General features: G+C 43.8%; 1 protein-coding gene across 2 annotated transcripts; it reads left to right on the forward strand.

Moving 5' to 3' along the window:
* Window positions 1–18,185, forward strand: LOC104480242 (inter-alpha-trypsin inhibitor heavy chain H4). 2 transcript variants are annotated; one of them, XM_086755439.1, is made up of 22 exons: window positions 1–75; window positions 2,248–2,408; window positions 2,831–2,935; window positions 3,286–3,448; window positions 3,531–3,641; window positions 3,726–3,854; window positions 4,748–4,864; window positions 5,360–5,528; window positions 6,311–6,427; window positions 7,929–8,110; window positions 9,028–9,210; window positions 9,928–10,067; window positions 10,685–10,839; window positions 11,363–11,395; window positions 12,633–12,665; window positions 13,002–13,055; window positions 13,371–13,409; window positions 13,897–14,010; window positions 14,658–14,832; window positions 16,254–16,408; window positions 17,280–17,382; window positions 17,950–18,185. In XM_086755439.1, exons 1-22 carry the CDS (start codon window positions 1–3, stop codon window positions 18,023–18,025), a joined length of 2,589 nt encoding a protein of 862 aa, XP_086611565.1. In that variant the 3' UTR covers window positions 18,026–18,185. The 2 variants fall into 2 exon arrangements, with proteins under 2 accessions (XP_086611565.1, XP_086611566.1); XM_086755440.1 differs by lacking the exon at window positions 13,002–13,055.
* Window positions 18,186–18,345: the final 160 nt, after the last annotated feature.

An 18,345-nucleotide genomic window follows, 5' to 3' on the forward strand; every position in this document is an offset into this window, starting at 1 on the left:
ATGGAGGAGAGAACATTGCTCGCATTGATGGTCTTGTCCTCACTTGTAGCATTAGCAGAAACTATTGCTCAAAAGGTATTTGCTCTAGTTTTTGTTTGTTTGTTTGTTTTTTTACAATATCTTTTTTGCTCATTTGGCAATCCGGTGGTATCATGATAGCTGGCCAGGTAACGCAGGTAACTGCGGGTAACCACCACCCGTGGAGCACCGGGGGTATTGTGTCCTGATTTCAGAGCTTTGGTCCTTTTAAGGCCTTTTTCATTGTTTATTTGGGCTGTTACAGTATAAATGTGGTGGGAGAGCAGATGTGTCTGATCGCATTTTTCCCCAGGGATGGAAAATATGAAATTTGAGGGATCAGTGGGTCTCCCTCAGCCACCGATGAGGTCTGGATTTCGATGCAGTGCTGTCACAGCAGGACCGAACGGGGACCGTTGCAGTGCTAGGAGCTTTCTGACAGGCATTTAGTGATTTACATGGAACGGAAAAGAGGGGAGTAGGCAGCTATTTGTACCATCTGGAGGAGCAAACTGTGTTTTGTATCATCTCAGGGTGTGTGTGACTGGTCTTATTTTAAAAATATCAATATTAGATAAATAGTGGAAGCCTTATGTTGGAAGGTTTTCATTTCCATCGTGCCTGTTCAGGAAAGTGTGAAATGCAGGTGGGTTTCTGGGAGGCAGGGATGGGTCTGGTGGCTGCGGGGGTGGCCAGGGGCTCTGGAGGAAGCCGTGGATGTGGTGTATAGTCCTGCGGTGCCTTCTGGAGCAGCCACAAGTAGTTCCCCACAGCTTTTGGGGCTGGGCAAGCACAGGGGATGCAGGTCCCCACCACAGCATCCCTTCGGCACGTGGTGGCAGGGTGGATATTGCACAGGCTAAGTTCTGCACAGGGCAAGCTTCTCCTGTGCCGGAAGGATGCTCCGTGGGCAGCGATGGCCACCACATGCCTGCGCTGCCCCAGTAAGCCACAACTTTGGGCTCGGGGCTCCTCAGTCACAGCAAAACCTCCCCTCCAAATGTGCCACGGGCAGGTTTGAGTACGGCAGGGCAGCAAACGTGAGCAGAGGTGCTTGGGGATACTCGGAAAGCCTTTGGGAAGAGGTATTCCTGGGAGAGATGGCCCCAGCCTGGGCAGGGAGAGGCACCCAGACTGCCAGGATCAGTAAATTGTTCTATCAATGAATGTTTTTGGGTTTTATTGTTCTAGATTGTTGGTTGGTGGAGTGTGCTCTGGCAACGTATAATGAGAAAAGAAGCAGCCATCCCTTACTCGCATGGTGTTGGCTGTGGCATCTCCTGCCCTGAAGCCCGAGCGCAAAGCTGTGGTCACAGCTTGGTGTTGAACAGCCATCTTTAGCTTGGTTAAACTTCTGAATTTTGGCCAGTGCCCTAAGGATAGAGGATGCTATTAATTGGTGAGCAAATTACAGGAGATGAATTACCAAAGTATCTAAAGATCAATTAGCTATTCAACAGATTTGTGAGGCTGGAAAAGTAAAAACTGAAGTGTGAAGATCTGCTTTGATGCTGAGCTTTTTTTATGTTAATAAACTATTGGGCTGTTGTGAGGCTGGTGATGTCCAGATCAACCCTTCTTAGTGTCACTGCTGAAACACAGGTAGGACCTTTAAAACAGACATCTCCAGCGTGAAAGGAGGATGCTTACAGAGGCCGGTGCTCTACAAGAACCAGACCGGGTGAAACACAAGTGCTCAAAGGGCATCCCTGCTTGTGCAACCAGCGAGGGGCTGGAGGCCCAGGCTGGGTCTCGAACCTGCTAAACATCACATGTGGCACAAGGCACTGAGCTGAAAAACAGACAGCAAAGTCAACAGCTGGGAGAGCAAATAAATAGTCATGCAAAAAGCCAGCAGGTCTCTTTCCAGGGGTCAGGTGCTTCAAGAGGCATCTGGTTTTTCTGAGCTTAAGCTTAGGTATTGGGGTGACACAGCAGCTGCTTCAGAGTACCCCAGGAGAGAAGACAGCAGAAAAAGGCTTGACAGAAGCCTTCTATGGAAGGACACCATGCAGATGTAGCTGCAGATTTTGTGTGGGGCTGTGGTCGCAGCTGCAGAGATGTGAATCAGCAGCCAGCCAGTCTGGTCACGAACAGTTCCCCTTCCCCGATTCTGGCTGGACCTTCTACGAGTTCGTTCCTTCATCAAACTCAATATCACCCAGGTAAGGACTGTTGAGGAGCAAAAAGTGAGTGTTTCTGTTTCAGCCTGTTCACTTTTTTTTCCAGCACGCTATTGACATCTACAGCCTTCATGTGAACTGCAAGGTCACATCGCGGTTTGCTCACACGGTCATCACCAGCAAAATTGCCAACCACGCTAATGAGTCCAGAGAGGCGACCTTTGAAGTGGAGTTACCAAAGACAGCCTTCATCACCAACTTCTCCATGTAGAACCCATCCTCACCTGTGATATGAAGGAGGCAGCTCTAGGGGCTGGGGGGTGGTTCATCTTTCTTCTTAGGAGGTGCTGAGCAAAAAAGCACAAAGAGCTGAGGTCCGGGGGGTCCTGCACACAATGTTCTGTGGGACAAAGTAGTTGGCAGCTAAACAGAAGGAAGATGCACAGGGCATGGTGAGGGTGGGTGACAAACACGCTCGGTGGTGGTTCTCCTGCTCCAGCCTTCCCGAGACCCTGCAAGGAAGAGGGCTGTGTTGTGGTGGTGGCTCCAGGCATCCTCCTGGACTGGGGGGGATGTGGGAGCCAAACAGTCCCCTGAGGGCCACAAAGTGCAGCATTCCTCTTGTTTCTTTCCCCAGCACTTTCCTTCTAGTTTTTTTTTTTTTTTTTTTTTTTATGGAAACCAAACAGGTCCATCGATGGTCGAGTATACCTGGGAATAATAAAGGAGAAGGTTTCTGCTCAAAAGGAATATGACATGGCGGTCTCACGCGGGCAGAGCGCCGGCCTCGTCAAGTACGTTGCCACCCTGAGTAAAGCTATTCCAACGCTCTTCCTCAGCTCTTCTTACGGCTGGGAGTGGGTTAAAAGCCTGGAGCCTGTGTTCAGACCCAGTCCTGCCTGATCCCGGTCTGAGGCACACAGAGGTTTCTGCTCCATTTCTCAGCTTGCATACGCAGCACCCATGGCACGCTCATGTAATCTGTGTGCTGTGCATAATACCTTCTCTATGATGAATCAGATTTACTCTTTTTTATTTGTTCCGTGCAGCCCCTTGGGCGTTATTCAGCACATTTCATAAACTCTGGCCACCACAAGCGAACCCTCCCCGCAGGAGGTAAATCTCTGTTCTCTCCCCTGCCCAGAATCGCAGGCAGAAAGCTGGAGCAGTTCCACGTGTCCGTCAGCATTGCAGCTGCCAGCAGAATCACTTTTGAGCTGAGGTATGAGGAGCTGTTGAAGCGGCAGCTGGGGAAGTTTGAGCTGCTGATCAAGGTCCGGCCGAAGCAGCTGGTCAAGCACTTCCAGGTGAGCTGCCCCGGCGAGGGCTGGGCAGTGTGTTTTGGGAGAAAAACCAAGATGCTGATGCTGACCTCCTCTCCGCTGTCAGATTGACGTGCACATCTTTGAGCCCCAGGGCATACGCTTCTTGGAGACAGACAGCACCTTCATGACTAATGAGTTAAACGAGGCGCTCACGAAAGTGCAGAATGAAACCAAGGTAAAGCTGCAGCTGCCAAATGTTACTGCCGGTGGCAGCCTTAACTTACGTTGCTTTAAATCTTCTCTTCCTATTGCTTTGCAGGCTCATATTTTATTTAAGCCAACTGTAGATCAACAGAAGATAAATCCTGAACTCGACGAAACTCTCCTCAACGGTGATTTTGTTGTGCGTTATGATGTTAAGAGAGGTGCCACTGCAGGTGCTATACAGGTAAAAAAGAAATAGAAATAAAACTGGTTTCAGATCATAAATACATCTGAATTTGAACTGCAGTCAGCAACACAGCAACATTTACTTTGAAACACCAAGAGTGACAGGAAAAGCTATTTCCATTAATCCAGGGTTGGCAAGAACTGATGGCAATCTTCAGTAAATCCCCAGAGGCACCAGATACATTGCAAGAATGGATCATCCATTAAAAATAAAAAAAAAAAAAAAAATCAATCTTTCAAATTTGGTTCAATACCCAACCTATATTGCCATTTTATAGATGTCTCTTTGCATTCTTTTTGTTGTTTTGGCTGGTCCTAACGTGTACTTGTGGCTTCTTGTAAATGAAGTTTAGAGGAATGTGATTTATGTAACTATTAAAATGACTGCTTGGTTTTCTTTTATTTTTTTTTTTGTGACAACTGAGGCATAACTAAAGAGAGCAGAAACTGAAAAATATTTATGGACCAACACATATCTTAGGGAATAAAGTACATCGTTTTCCGTACCGTTTCACTAAGGAAGTATACATGGATGTGCTAATAGATGGCAGTCACCGCCAGTGAGCAGAGGTGTGCTCACAGGTGATAATAAAGAGGTAACATAATATACCGTGCTAACAGGGATATATCATACATATGGTCTGAGGTGTATTTTATATTTTTAATATGTATATTTGTTTATATATATGCTGTTCTCTTGTAATTTACTCTCTACTGATCATCTTACTTCCAGCTAGGAAATACATTTTGATAGTTCTTTGATTTGGGCTTATCTAGAAGAACAGAATGCTGAGCATGCACCTCCCCTTCTTGCTATACCAGAACTTTCAGATGCAATATTTATTTATTTAGATTCAATTTTGTATATGATTTCACATTTCTGTATTTCAGATTGTCAATGGGTATTTTGTGCATTACTTTGCACCCCGTGAGCTGCCGGTGTTTCCCAAAAATGTCGTCTTCGTTATCGACCGGAGTGGCTCCATGGCAGGCAGAAAAATTGAACAGGTAACTCGCCTCAAAGCCCTGACCCCTGCCTGCGTCCGTCACGCACACCGGCCTCCTGGGGAAGCGACTGGGCATTTCCCTTCTGAAACACATGCTGGTTTTGTCTCTGATTTTCTGTCTCTATTTTTGCATAATATTTTGCTTCTATTTTTTTTCTTTTAATGAATTTTAAAGAATTAATTTGTCTGATTTACCTTTATTGATGTCTGCTCTCTAGCAAAGCTACATACACAGTCAAGCCCACTGCAGCCCTCATATTTTTGGGGGGTTTTGTTTTTGGTTGGTTTTTTTTGTGTGTGTGTGTGTGTCTGTAATTTAAGTGAATCAGCCATTTCTGATGGTCTCAACTGAAAAATACTGTTAGGACTAAAGAAGGGCATCGGGCTGCATATTGAAGAGTGCTGTAGAGAAAGCCCCTTATTACACTGCAATTCCAATTCCAGCTCTGACAGAGAAGGAGAAATATTCAAAGTGGTTGTTTTCTCCTTGGAACAGACAAGGGATGCCCTGTTGAAGATTTTGCAAGACCTCCGCCCAGAAGATCAGTTCAGCTTTATCACCTTTAACAGCAGAGTGGCCGAGTGGAAGAGCTCTTTGCTGCAAGCCACTGCAGAGAACGTGGCGAGCGCTGTGGGGTTCGTGCAAACTCTTTCTGCTAGTGGAGGTACGAGGAACCACCTAGCTACTTGTAACCACAAACATGTACCAAACATAATATATAATATATTGCTTAAAAAAATATATTTTATTAGTCATATACTGTCACAGAACTACTATTAGTGCTCACAAAGCAACTAAGTTTTTACTGTACATCTTTTTTCTACAGAAAAAAATGGCAATTCACTCAACATTTAACAGCAATTTGCTGATTTTTTTTTTTTTTTTAATATCAAGGGTCTTCTTGTAAAATAAAATGCATCCAGAGTTATACTCCTATGTAAGCCACACTACAGAAACCGACCAGTCAAAATAGGCATGAAGCATTTCAATTGCTGCATCACTTGGTGCACTTTATTATTTACTTGTAAGCACATCTTAAAGACTATCTCTGCTGTTAATGTTATGTTTTCTTATCCCAAGCGCTATCACCAATAAAGCCACCTCTGCCCAGCTCTTTTCTTTGGCTTCTCAGATAAGGCTAGGAGATATTTCCTAAATGTAGGCTAACAGAGGACAGTGTGTTTATTTAAGCACTTTATAGTGACTCTAGACATGTTTGTATTGCCCTTGACACATGCATGGAAAATGCTCCCCAAAGAACACTCCAGCATTGCCACTGCTCTGTAGTACCCCGTAATTAAGCCCAGTAGGCAGAAGCCCCAAATCCTCATCTCTCTGCAGGATTGCTTCCTGCAGAAAACTTTAAACGACTCTGCAGCTGGAGTGCACCATGTTCTTCAGATGATTATCCCCTTTAGGTGAGCGATGCCTGCTCTCTCGTTGTAGGCACAGATATTAACCGTGCCCTGCTGACTGCGGTGAGCGTGCTGGATAAAGCTGAGAGGCTGCCGGAGCGGAGCGTCTCCATGATCATTTTGCTGACAGACGGCCAGCCCACTTCTGGTGAGTGAATACCAACCTTGGTCGTCTCTCTCCTTATCTCTTACGCTTGCATCCCAGGTGTTGTTAGGCACAGTTTGTGTTTTGGAAGAGCTTTGGGATAAGCAGGCTGGGCTATGGCTGGAGCTGCGTTGGAGGGAGGATGACCGTGAGAGGGCTCTGGCAAGGGCTGTAAGGGAGTGATGGCAGAACCTGTGTGTCCGTGACTACATGCCCTTTAGCTGGGAACTGTTTGGCTAAATACCATTGGCTTCCTAGTTTATAACTCGGGAATTGTTGGAGATACTCCAGGCACAGCTGAAATATGAAAGTAAAATTCTTAGAGCTGAAACATGGACATTTTGCATCTATTATGTATGGTCCAGTTTGAGATGTATTGCTTACGTTTCTTCACCCTCCTTGCCCTAAACATGAGATGTTTTCAAGGTATCTCTTGTTTTGTATTACTTTGCATGCCGAACTCTTAACTAGTGATCAGCTGTGATAGCACAAACCAGAGGGTTGAGGTAGAAATACTGGGTTAAACAAACAGTAACTCCCAATGCAAAGGCACAAATATCACTTGTCACAGCATCTCTCTGGGGCCAGCAGGATTAATTCAGCTGTAAGCCCTCTAATAAGATCAGTCTGCCTTTCAGGATGTGTGATCCATACTGCTTTGGAGTCGGTCTATTTGTCTGGGTTTTTAAATAAAATTGAGCTCACGATGCTGCCTGCTCAGCACAGCCACATGACAGTCTTGAACATCCCCGAGGACATTGCGCATCCACAAGCTGGTGAGAAACCAGGCCGGGGTGGAGTGGCAGGCGAATACACGCAGCGTAGTTGCGTGCACCGCCCTCCTTGGCAGAGCAGGCTGAAAGGGAAAAATCAGAGCTGCTCCCATGATATTGCTACAGGCAGCGAGAGTTCCTGCCTGGAAATGCTGTTAGAGAAAGTCTCCACACAGGGCTATCAGCATCCCTTCAAATGGGATGAGATGGTGGCATGAAAATCTCTTCCCTTTGTCACGCAGAGAGGCTTGGAGAGAAGCATGGCATTTGCAGTTTGTCTGATTTACACCACGAACCAATCCACACTTCTCTGAATCCACGCACACAATTTTTATGGATGATACTTTGTGTTCTGAACGCTTGATCCAGTATTTCCATCCCTTGCACTGCTAACTTGTAGTATGTGTCTCTTGTCCTAAAAACATCCTCTGGCTCCCATAATCCTGTAAAATATTTTGCACTTAGCCCTGATGAGATGAGTAGAAGTTAGTAAAAGTCATTAAGGGGGAGAATCAGGTTCTGGCACTCTAAATGCGGAGTGGTGCTTTCATCTCCAATTCAATTAATGGAATTCTGTCCCATGTATTACTTAACATTTTATTCTAAATTATTTTTAAAATACTTTAGGCGGAATTTTCCATTAAATCTGCTGCTGTCTTTTTGTACTTAAAAAAAAAAAAACAACAAACAAACCACCAAAAAACCAAGCTGTCTTTTTGTTTCAATTGCAGGTGAGAGTAATGTGGAAGTAATTCAAGAAAACATTCAGAAAGCAGTCAATGGGAAATACGCTCTTTTCTGCCTTGGTTTTGGGTTTGATGTCAGTTATAAGTTCCTGGAGAAAATGGCCCTAAGTAACGGGGGAGTAGCACGTCGTATATATGAGAATGCTGATGCAGCCTTGCAGCTTCAGGTAAGGACTAAGAAACACACCATAAAATCCGTCTAACAGCTGCAGATTGTGTCTAGTCTTAGCAGCAAACCCACAGATTTTCAGAGATGAAATGTTGGTTTTGAATTTATCTGCTAATTTTGGGGAGAGAGGAAGGCAATTTTGGGGTGTTTGAAGGTTTGTACCCTAACCATGGCTCGAAGCTGATGTCCTCCTCAAATCAGCTGGTCGTTTGGACCAACCTGGAAACTCAAACATTTCTGTAGCTGTGCAAAAAGATTAACTGTCCAGTGGAGGTTATTTGGTTCTTGGGTTTGATTTCCAGCAGCTGGAAGTACCTCCACTGGGGGCTGTTTGTTATGGTTTCCCTGAAATAAAAAAATTAAAAAAAAAAAGTCAGTGGGCAGTTTGAGGCACCATCAGGCAAACTGGCTCTGTGGTACCACCAGGGTGGGTCTCTCCTGCCTGTCTCGGGAGGGTGGTTAACTTTTGGGACACTCCCTTCTCTGAGGAACCGAAAGAACTGCCTGGTTTGGCTTCATTTGCCTAATACCAACCCCAGTCCCGCAAAGAAGAAAGATTAATCCTCAGAATTAGTCAAGTTTATAAAAACACATGTGAAAAGTGGTTAAAGCTAAACACCTGACCGGGTGGGACGGTGATAATGGGGATGTTGCTTGGGTACTGGAATTACCATGGGAAATACAGTCGATGTGGCATTGCCAGCCTGGCTGGGGAAGGTGTGCTGAACCTTGGGAAGAAACATTTATTTTTTCAAGGTTTGCAGCAGTCTTACATAAATGGCTGCTGCCCATCTCTGTTGAAACAAAAAGCTTTGCTCTCTTCTCTTTAAGGAAGGGGTTTTTAGACATTCAACATATTGCTTCGCATAATCTTGCAGTCATTTGTGCTCTCTCTCTTTCTCTGCTTCCCTTTAGGGCTTTTACCAAGAGGTGGCTACTCCGATATTAATGAAAATTGAAATGCAGTATCCAGAAAATGCCGTTGAGGGATTAACCAAGAACAGCTTCAAGCTGTTTTTTGAAGGATCTGAAATTGTAGTATCTGGAAAAATTAGCAATGAACTTGATCTTTTGCCAGTAGAAATTAAAGCTCAGTCAGTAAGTGTTTAGTTTACTAACTGAAAAACATTCTCTCCATTCTCTCCCTTCTGTCTTTCATGGTGCAGCAGGAGACTTCAGGAAGTCTTTTGTGTGCAATATATATTTTAGGAAAATACCTGAAAATTCAAACTCTTCCCCTCCTGAATTTCCTACAAAAGAAAAACCTTGAAGTATATCCACAAATAAGCAAACAGCTATTTTAAAGCTCTCAAAACCATCTTCTGGCCTTTCAGTCACTTTTAAGAAACTGGTTTGTATTTTTAGAATGAAGAAGGAAACCTGAATTATTCATCTCAAAAAATGCTGAAATAGAACAATTTCATTGCCTCATTTTTTTCAACATTGTTTCACGGCCAGAAATATATATCCAAAATACACGCTGCTTCAGTTGTTTGGAGTTGCATTTTCCAATGGAAAAACATTGCTGAAAATTTTTTAAGAACAAAAAGGGCACTTCAGTATTGCAAGATGTTATTTTAAGTCATAGAATCATAGAATGGTTTGGGTTGCAAGGGACCTTTAGAGGCCACCCAGTCCAAATCCCCTGCAAGCAGCAGGGACATCTCCAACAAGATCAGGTTGCTCAGAGCCTCATCCAACCTGGCCTTGAACATCTCCCTAATAATGTGACTATATATTATATATATGTCTAATAATGTGACTATAAAAGAAGTCTGAAACTGTTTTTTGATGATCAGTTTTCTCCCACTTCAGCATTCTAGTGACTTGACTCTTAAAGAAGAAGCAAATGTCAAAGAGAAGGAGCAAGTATTCCAAAATCAAAGTTACATCTTTGGAAATTTCATAGAGAGACTGTGGGCTTACTTAACCATTCAGCAGCTTCTGGAAAAATCGTAAGCTATTTTAATGTTTTGTGTTACAAATTTCTAACCTCTTAAAACACAAATTCCTTATTCAAAAATTATATGATTGGAAAACACAAACAAGCAGAAATATTTCTGCAGATAGTGGTAAAAACATAGTCTACTGAAAGAATACTACATTACTGTATGAGGAACACGGGGTGCCTTCCAGTTTATAGTGGCACTGTATCAGTAAATGTGTATATATATCAAAACATAATATAAAATAATCTTCATAACATTGCTATGAAATAGATTTTAGTTGCATGGGTTATGTTGAGCTGTTGTTGCGCATCCAGAAATATTGTCTGTAGATAAGTGAATGGCAATAACAGTAAGGAGAACAAGAAGTATGTCCATGAGACATTTCATAGATCATGTATCTACTATTTTTGTCTACGTGAAGAATACATAGGCTCCGCTGTTGCAAACAATTTACCATCTCCCTACTTTCAAGCACATGAACTGCTGAGTTATCCCAGTAAGGCTATTCAGCCTTCAGTAATAAAAAAATATCTGTTAAGACACAGTTAATATGAAAAAGAATCTCAAGACGACCTGCTCATAGTCTCTACACCTTATTTCTTCATCATTAACACAGCCTTTAGTATTTCAGCACAGGAAGAGGACCAGAAAACCCTGGAGGCGCGAGCCTTGGAGCTGTCTCTGCGGTACAGCTTCGTCACGCCCCTCACTTCCATGGTGGTCACCAAACCCGCTGGCCAGCAGCAGGCGGAGCTGGCGAACAAACCCACCGAAGCTGGTAAATGGGGCATCAAACAGCCCCCCCGAAATACGCTGCTGTTATTGATGAGTTGTTCTTCACCTCCAATCTAAGTTCATTGTATAGCGACGTGACACAGCCACATGCCACAGCAGAGGCAGGAGTTCAGGGATTAGCTTCCTTGCAAAATAAAACATACAGGATTTTTTTAAAAGGTGAAGAGGTGAAATGGGCACTGCTAGTGAAATGGAAAATAATTTGTTTAAATATTAACTGAAAGTGATTTAACAGTTGTTACTCAGCGTTCATGCCACTGCAAAGGGATTCTGCGCTTTTGTGTGTAGCATTGAAGTGGGGAAATGAATGCAGGGGAGGAAAGCATGCCAGCGCTGGGAGCCTTGCATGTGCTCTGTCTGCCTGTCTTCTAACACACGCACGTGCACACACACGCACACAAAAGCTCATCACCTGAAGCCCAACACCCGCTTGTCCCGGTTTGCACATGGATAAAGTAATTCAGTGCTGACTGTATGAGACTAATCTGTCCCTCTTCTTGTGCTAGATAACGAGAAGTCCAGCATTTTTCCAGTAAGAGGTAAGTGTTTTCTTCTTTTCCAGTAGTATGTTTCTATAACAGTCTCTAACGGGTGGGGGGGGGGGAAGCTTGTGGTTGTTGTTCTATAGAGGGAAGTATCTGAGACTGGAAAAATATGTGAAGCAAAACATAAGCAATGACTGCCAAGGTCTGTGCAGGGACTGGGCGGATCAGGTGGTCAAAGGGAGAAAATCTGCCATTCAGAAGGGCTTAAAGCCAGAGTTGTCTTTACTCATGAGGAAAAGTCATGCTTGAAGTGAGTGGTCCTAATGATGTTTTCTGCTTCTCTCTACCATGTGTGAAGCATCTCTCAAAAAATTAAGTGCAAGATATTTTGGAACTACTTCCAAGGATGATTTAGGTATTTTAAATCTCTTTCTGGCAACGATAGATCTGTTTGAATAGTAACTTCCAGCAGTATTAATCTGATAATCTCAGCTATGATAATACATCGTAACAGCAATGCTTTTATACGTGAAGAGCCCTGGTTTTGCTCTAGTTCTTTGACAGAAATGCATTGAGGGAATTCCATGTTGCCTCTGCAGCGTGACCTGGTTCCTAGTGGGTGCCAGGCCTGAGGCCATGGATACGGCTGGGCAGGCACGGCCACTCCAGGGCGCAGGGACGGCCCCGCTGGATCTAGAACTCGTGATGGAGCAGCACAGCTGGAGCAGCCGGGGAGGGGAAGGGGCAAACAGGATGCTGGGCCCAGCTCCACGGCAGGTTTTGATGCGCTCTTTAATGAGCCAGCTACAGCTCTTGTCCGGGGCTGCAGCACTCCGGAGGGATGGCGCTGTGAGCCCGTGCTGGCGCTGTAGCTCTGCCTGGAGCTGGGCCCCTGGCAGAGCCTCCGTGCCGGGCCCCCCCTTCCACCAGAAGCACTCGCCCTCGCACCGCAACGGGCAACGCCGTTGCACTGGCACCACCGCGGCCCCCTCCCCATGCCCGTGCAGAAGTCGGGTGAGGCCCCAGGCATCCTGCAGACAATCAAATCTCTTTTTTGCAAATCCCTTCCTCACAAAGTTCTTGGTAGTTTTCGTCCGTTTCCATCCTTTGGCTGGAAATAACTTCCAGGGATCAGTGCTCATGTTCTGTGGTCTACATTACTGCAGGTAGTTTACTTCAGGAAAGGAAGGTAGATGCAGCTGGAGAATTACAGATTTGCTGTTGGAAACGTTCCGTAAGGTACAGAATACAGTCATGAATAAAATAGAGATACTCTCTTTTCCTTCTCCAGATGCTTATAGACTGAGGAGTGGATCGTCTTCTCGTAAGTGCTCCTCCTTTGTTCTTATTCAGAATAACTTTATAGAGTTCATTTCATATGTAGGTTCATAGCAACATTAATAAATACATTTTGTTTGGGATGCCTATTTAATACACAATTTAGTTTTTATTATATGTATTTCAGTCCACAGATATTTTATAATGAACTACAAACTTTCGAAAACAATCTTGGTCTTTTTTCAGAAATAAACAATTACTATAACTCCAGAAAATAAATGTGAAAGACCTGGAAAAGGCATTCCCTGTTTTAAAGGGTGGGGAGGGAGATGCAAGGCATGACCCCAAACCAAGAAAACATTGGAAAACCCTTTTATTTCAGGTGGATGGTTCTCTGAGCCCCAGTCTGGCAGCAACAAGAAGCTGTTGTCAGTAGGTAGTTATTCACAGACGCGTGCAAGAGGAGCTGGGGTGGGCCTGCTGCGCTCAGTGCTGCATAGCGGCCGTTGAAAGCGCAGCTCGAAACACTCCTGCAGCTCAGGCTGAGCGTGGCCCAGCGGCACGGTCGATCCGAGGAGGAATAGACGCTGCTTTTTTTTCCCGTTGGCACATCTGTTTTAAGGAAAGCTCTCCATAGAAGTCAGTCGAGCTCTGCTAAAAAGGCTTCTGTCACAGTATTCTTCCTGGTTCATTAGCCAACTGAGAGCAAAATGTTTCATTCAACTCTTCTTACTAATTTTAAGTATTTCAGTTCCCAGGCTAAGACACAAAATGGGAGCACAACCTCTTGGTAAGTAATACACATGCTAATCCCTTCTGATAATTAATCTAAGTGCAATGTACAGTCTTTCACGCAATTATGCATTTTCTGATGGCATCAACTCTGTGAAAACCCTTTACCTCTTCTTGCAAATCTTGGCTGGTTCTTACCATGTAAATGAAAAATATCCCTGTATCCCATAAGAAAGCCTCTCTGGCTTGAGGATATAACCACCTACGGAAATGTAGTACAACAGATCTTCAGCCTCAGCTTTCTTAAAGGGCTCATTGTCCTTAAAAAAACTCTAAGTTTAAAAATCTGTTGTTTTCATTCACATCAAGATGCTGTGTCTGGGTGTGTACTTCAATAATTATTATTGTGTTGATTTTAATTATTCTGTTCTAGAAAAGCTGTAACTAATATTTTAGGTGTAAATTGATTAATTTTGCTGTGCCTATCCAAAGGGCACAGGCTAGGTTTTTCTTTGCATGCTAACATTGTTCTTCTGACTTTTCAGCCAGTGAATATCCACAGCTTCTCTTGCAATTACCCAAAGAAAATGAAACAATCTGCTTAAATACAGATGGAAAAGCACAGCCCTCTGGCCACCTGCTGTCAGATCCGGAGCAAGGTGAGTGAGCCAGGTTACGCCTGATGGCAGGGACAAGGAGAGAGGCTGTGGACTGTGAGAGCAGTTGGTGTCTTTGGGAATAACCCCCTTTCTCGAGGAGCCGTATCGAACCTGCTGCCTTGCAGCGCCTGGAGGGGTGTGGTTAATTTTTCCTTTCTGTTAGGCAATATTAACTTTCACTGCGCAACAGCTGAGGGCACTTCTTACAGGTCTGGTTGTGGGTCACCTCCTCCTCCTGGTCTTCAGGCTTTTCCCCTGCCCAGCCTTTGGTGACTTCTGAGGATGCAGAGATCTTAAACCCCATGGTCCCTACATGCTAGCAGAAAGATGTGCGCTCTTAACTCACCGCAGTATTTCTGTGGTCCTGTACTCAGAGGAGCTGTGGCCCCAGGCGCCAGTGTCATCTGCTCTGGTTATGGAGCAGAGCCATCTCTCTGAGAGGAGGTGGCAACATGGGGGTATAGGGTCTCTGGTGACCCCACTGCAGCCTTGGAGCACATGGAGCTGAAATCCAGGGTACTGTGCCTCCCAAAACTAGATTTGAGACCCTGAAGTTGTTTCAGCAACAAAACTGATGCAGTTTCATTAAGATCGCTTGTACCTTAACAGCACAGTCACTTGACAGATTTGTGTTAATGTTATTAAAGGACTCTCAGTGACAGGGAAACTTGGAGACAGAATAAATCACTTTGTGCAGTTTGAACTTGACTACGTGAATCCTCCCGCACAAATCCATGTCTCCACGGATGAGATCGTCCTAAGCCACAATAACAAGAGCACACGGCTGCTATGGACAGAGTCGGCCACCTCCACCATCCAAGGGTAAGGAACATCACCCCGCCCTTTCCCAAACTTGAAAATGTGTCAGATCTTTAATTCAGGCCTCCACTTTCACATTTGCTTCAAGTAAGTTCTTCCAAATGCCTTTATCCAGTGAGTAACTCAACGTGAGCAGACGCAGGGTACCTTCATAATCCCCCATTTCAAGTACAGAGAACAAAAATATTTTATTTTATTTCTCCATGCCGGTGTAAGAGAATCAAAGGAACTGTACCACCAGTCTGCCTTTCTGCTTCGATGCCAGCAGAACATTTATCTTCCAAAGGAAAGGACTCACTGAGGCGCATAGCAGCCCCTGTGCCACCGCCATGCCGGCTGCCACCGGCACTGTGTGTTCTTCCAGCCCCAGAGCGCGTCCTGCGAAGTGATGGCTTTGACATTTACTGTCTCTTTTATACATCGGTTGGCTCCACACAGGCTGAAGTTTTCTTTCTCCTCAGTTTCAGCCATAACTCACATCTGGGCTGCTGACGTTTTTTATAGGAAAGCATAACATGTTTGAATAGCTGCCTGTAACTAAATGCCCACTGTTGGAGAAAGGGTACTTTAAACGTAGACTTCATTTGTCAGACTAATTAGAGCAGAATCCGTAATTACTGCAAGTAAGAGCAGAATGTAGCTGGTTCCACCAGCTTTTTTTTTTTTTTTTTTGCATTGCCGGAATAAATCTCCGGGAGGACCTGCTGTTGGTCTGGGGCAGGCAGGACACACAGCATTCCTTCCCTTACAGGCAGTTCTAGACAATAACAGAAGTCCTGAAACAACTGCTTTCAATTATTTTTGTAATCCAAACGGAGCCAAGAACACTCTGGATTTATGCCCCTCTATAATTTGTTGTCTGCCAAGCAGAATGAGCCTCCTGCTCAGACCAACAGCCGAGCCCTTCCAATGGCAGTGCTTTGTAGACCAGTGCGTGTGTGGATTTGTCTAACCTGGTCTGCAAGGGAGAAAAATGACAGTGGATGTTTGTGTTCTGCAAGCCCACCTGGGGTCCAAATAAAAACAATAGGTTAGAAGAAAGGCAGAGTCTGAAAAAATCTTGCGAAATATCCAGGAAAAAAGTATTTGACTTGTTCATAAAATAGATTGCATTATTTTATCTAGTCTACCTTTTTTCTCATTAAAATTATGAAAAAACATTCCTCCTTTTTTTTTGATCCAAACATTTCTTGTCATTATGTGCCCTGTGACCTGATATGGCAAAGATCTGTTGTGCAGCATAGAAAGAAAAAAAATATGATACTTCGTATTTTCCAGGTTAAGAATAACCACCAGCAGATTCTGAAAAATTGAATTGCAAAGAGACAAAAGGCAAAATTTAATTTTAAGTAATTAATGTCAGCTAGTTAAATACATATTCTTTCTTTATATTCTTCTTGGAAATAACATCATTTACTTCCTAGGCTGAGAGTCTCAGTTGAAAAGGAAAGGAGCGTTACAGCGTCATTGTCTGATACAGTCACAGTAAAAGTTTCCTTTGTCAAGTTTCCAGATGGTTTCCTTGGGCTGTATTTTTTGAACACCGGCCATTTTTCTGATAAAGTCAGTGGAGTTCTGGGTACGTATCATTATGGCTGTATGAAGCGAAGAAGGAGGATTTTGTAACTAAGCTCCTGCAATGAGAACGTGGTGCTTTTTTTTGAGCCACATCGTAAGCCTGTACTCGGATTTTACTTCCCTGGGTCCTGAAAAGCTGTCATGAAAATCAGCGGGCAGGCAAGGCAGCAGGAATGCTGAAATTCAGGGGCTTTCTAGAGAAACTTCACATTTAATTTATTTTTTCAGACATCTAACATCACCTTTTACTGCACAGCAATCCAGAGCCTACTCAGTGGAGAGGGGAGGTCTTACCCCTGAAACGTTACAAAATGCTTTTCCACTCACCGGTGGCACAAGCCTGAACAGACTATTATGGGTTTAGAAAATGTTAAACTAAGACTAAAATAATAGTTGGGCTTACCCTCAACACTGCTGTGGAATGACATAATTTATGCAGCAAATTCATTTGATGGTGAATAATGGGTTGTAAATAAAGGACAAAAAATTCTCAACGAGCAGGGCTAGAAAATGAAAGCCAGCTGGTCCTGAATATCTCAGCTCCAAAAATCCTGATGGGACTACAGCTGAAGTTCTTTCAAAAACATTACAAACAGAGAGGCTGCATATTCTAAAACCACCAAAAAAAATGTGAAACCCCATCACAGCAAGGCTGAAAATCTCTGTGGAGGAGCACTAGGGATAACAGGAGATCATGGCTGAAATCTGACCATTTTCTTATCTTACTAAGGGAGCTTCCAAAGGTGGGCTTTTTTCGGTTTGCTTTGAGGCAGACGGCGGCTTTCCTAGTGTTACAGCTGCCATTTGGGTTAAATGAACAAGAATATCCCCATGTTTTGTATTTTTAAGTAACTTGTGTGTCTGTTGCTTAGGTCAATTTTATGCAAAAGCACAATTTGAGAACAATTCCAACATCAGCCAGAGAGCTGACGGAAGACTCCTCAGTGTGTCTGGATCTCAGCACAAAGTTACCAGGTAACAGAGACGGGATAAGAGTGATGTACCTGCTTTGAGCTGTATTTTATCAGCTGATACCAGAGATCAAAAGAAATTCAACTAAGGGAGTGTTTGTAAGAATACACCTCTTTGCTGTAAATAACAGGAACTTGTGCTTGAATTTTTCCCGGACTCCCTGAATTTGTTGCTTGTTAAGTGATGCTGCAGGTCTCGAGGCTCTTATTTCATTGGGAGGGGGAAATATAATACCCTGGGGCTACAGTTTGCATAAAAAATGCCAAATAAAGTAAGGTTCAGCTGCCTTATTTACGTGGATAGACGGAGGGTGTTTCCTCAGCTGGATTTATTACAAGAAAAAGATTTTACACTTTAATTGCTTTTAGCAAGTTTTTGTGATGTGGAAGAAATGCTGTGAGCGAGTTTCTGCTTGCTGTCCCCGTGTGTCCCTGTCACCGCTGCCGCCAGCTCTGCCCACACACACACAGTCCCTCTGACTCTTCACACCATCTGCAAATGTAACATCGGTGCTGGGCCTGCCCTTTGGTTATTTTATCACAAATTTTTCTTGTTTTGATTTTGTTTCAGGCAATACAAGAAAGATTACAGGCTTGAGGCACCCAGTGATCCTGTTCCCTGCTGGTCAATAGATGTAACTCCCTAGAAAAGAATATTCTGGGGAAGAAAACTCTGCAAACTGGTCTTCCAAACATTTTTGATACTTCCTCTCATCAAGAAAACCACACAGTTAAAGCCTTACCTGTTACTACAGATAAATGTCACAAATATTTTTCCTCAAAATAATTATACGTTCAAGATGAGAACATGCTTGTTGGGTTTTTTTAAATGGTTTAGAATACTCAATGTGCTTACGTTGTTGAAGATTTATGCAAATGAACTAAAAATTGACGCTATCAGCTCCCAGTTTGATATGGACACACAGACTTGGGTTTCCAAATGAAAACAAGTAGCGGCATCACTCAG

Source organism: Chlamydotis macqueenii, chromosome 10 (genome assembly GCF_036417535.1).
Source record: "Chlamydotis macqueenii isolate bChlMac1 chromosome 10, bChlMac1.mat, whole genome shotgun sequence".
Taxonomy (NCBI): Eukaryota; Metazoa; Chordata; class Aves; order Otidiformes; family Otididae; genus Chlamydotis; species Chlamydotis macqueenii.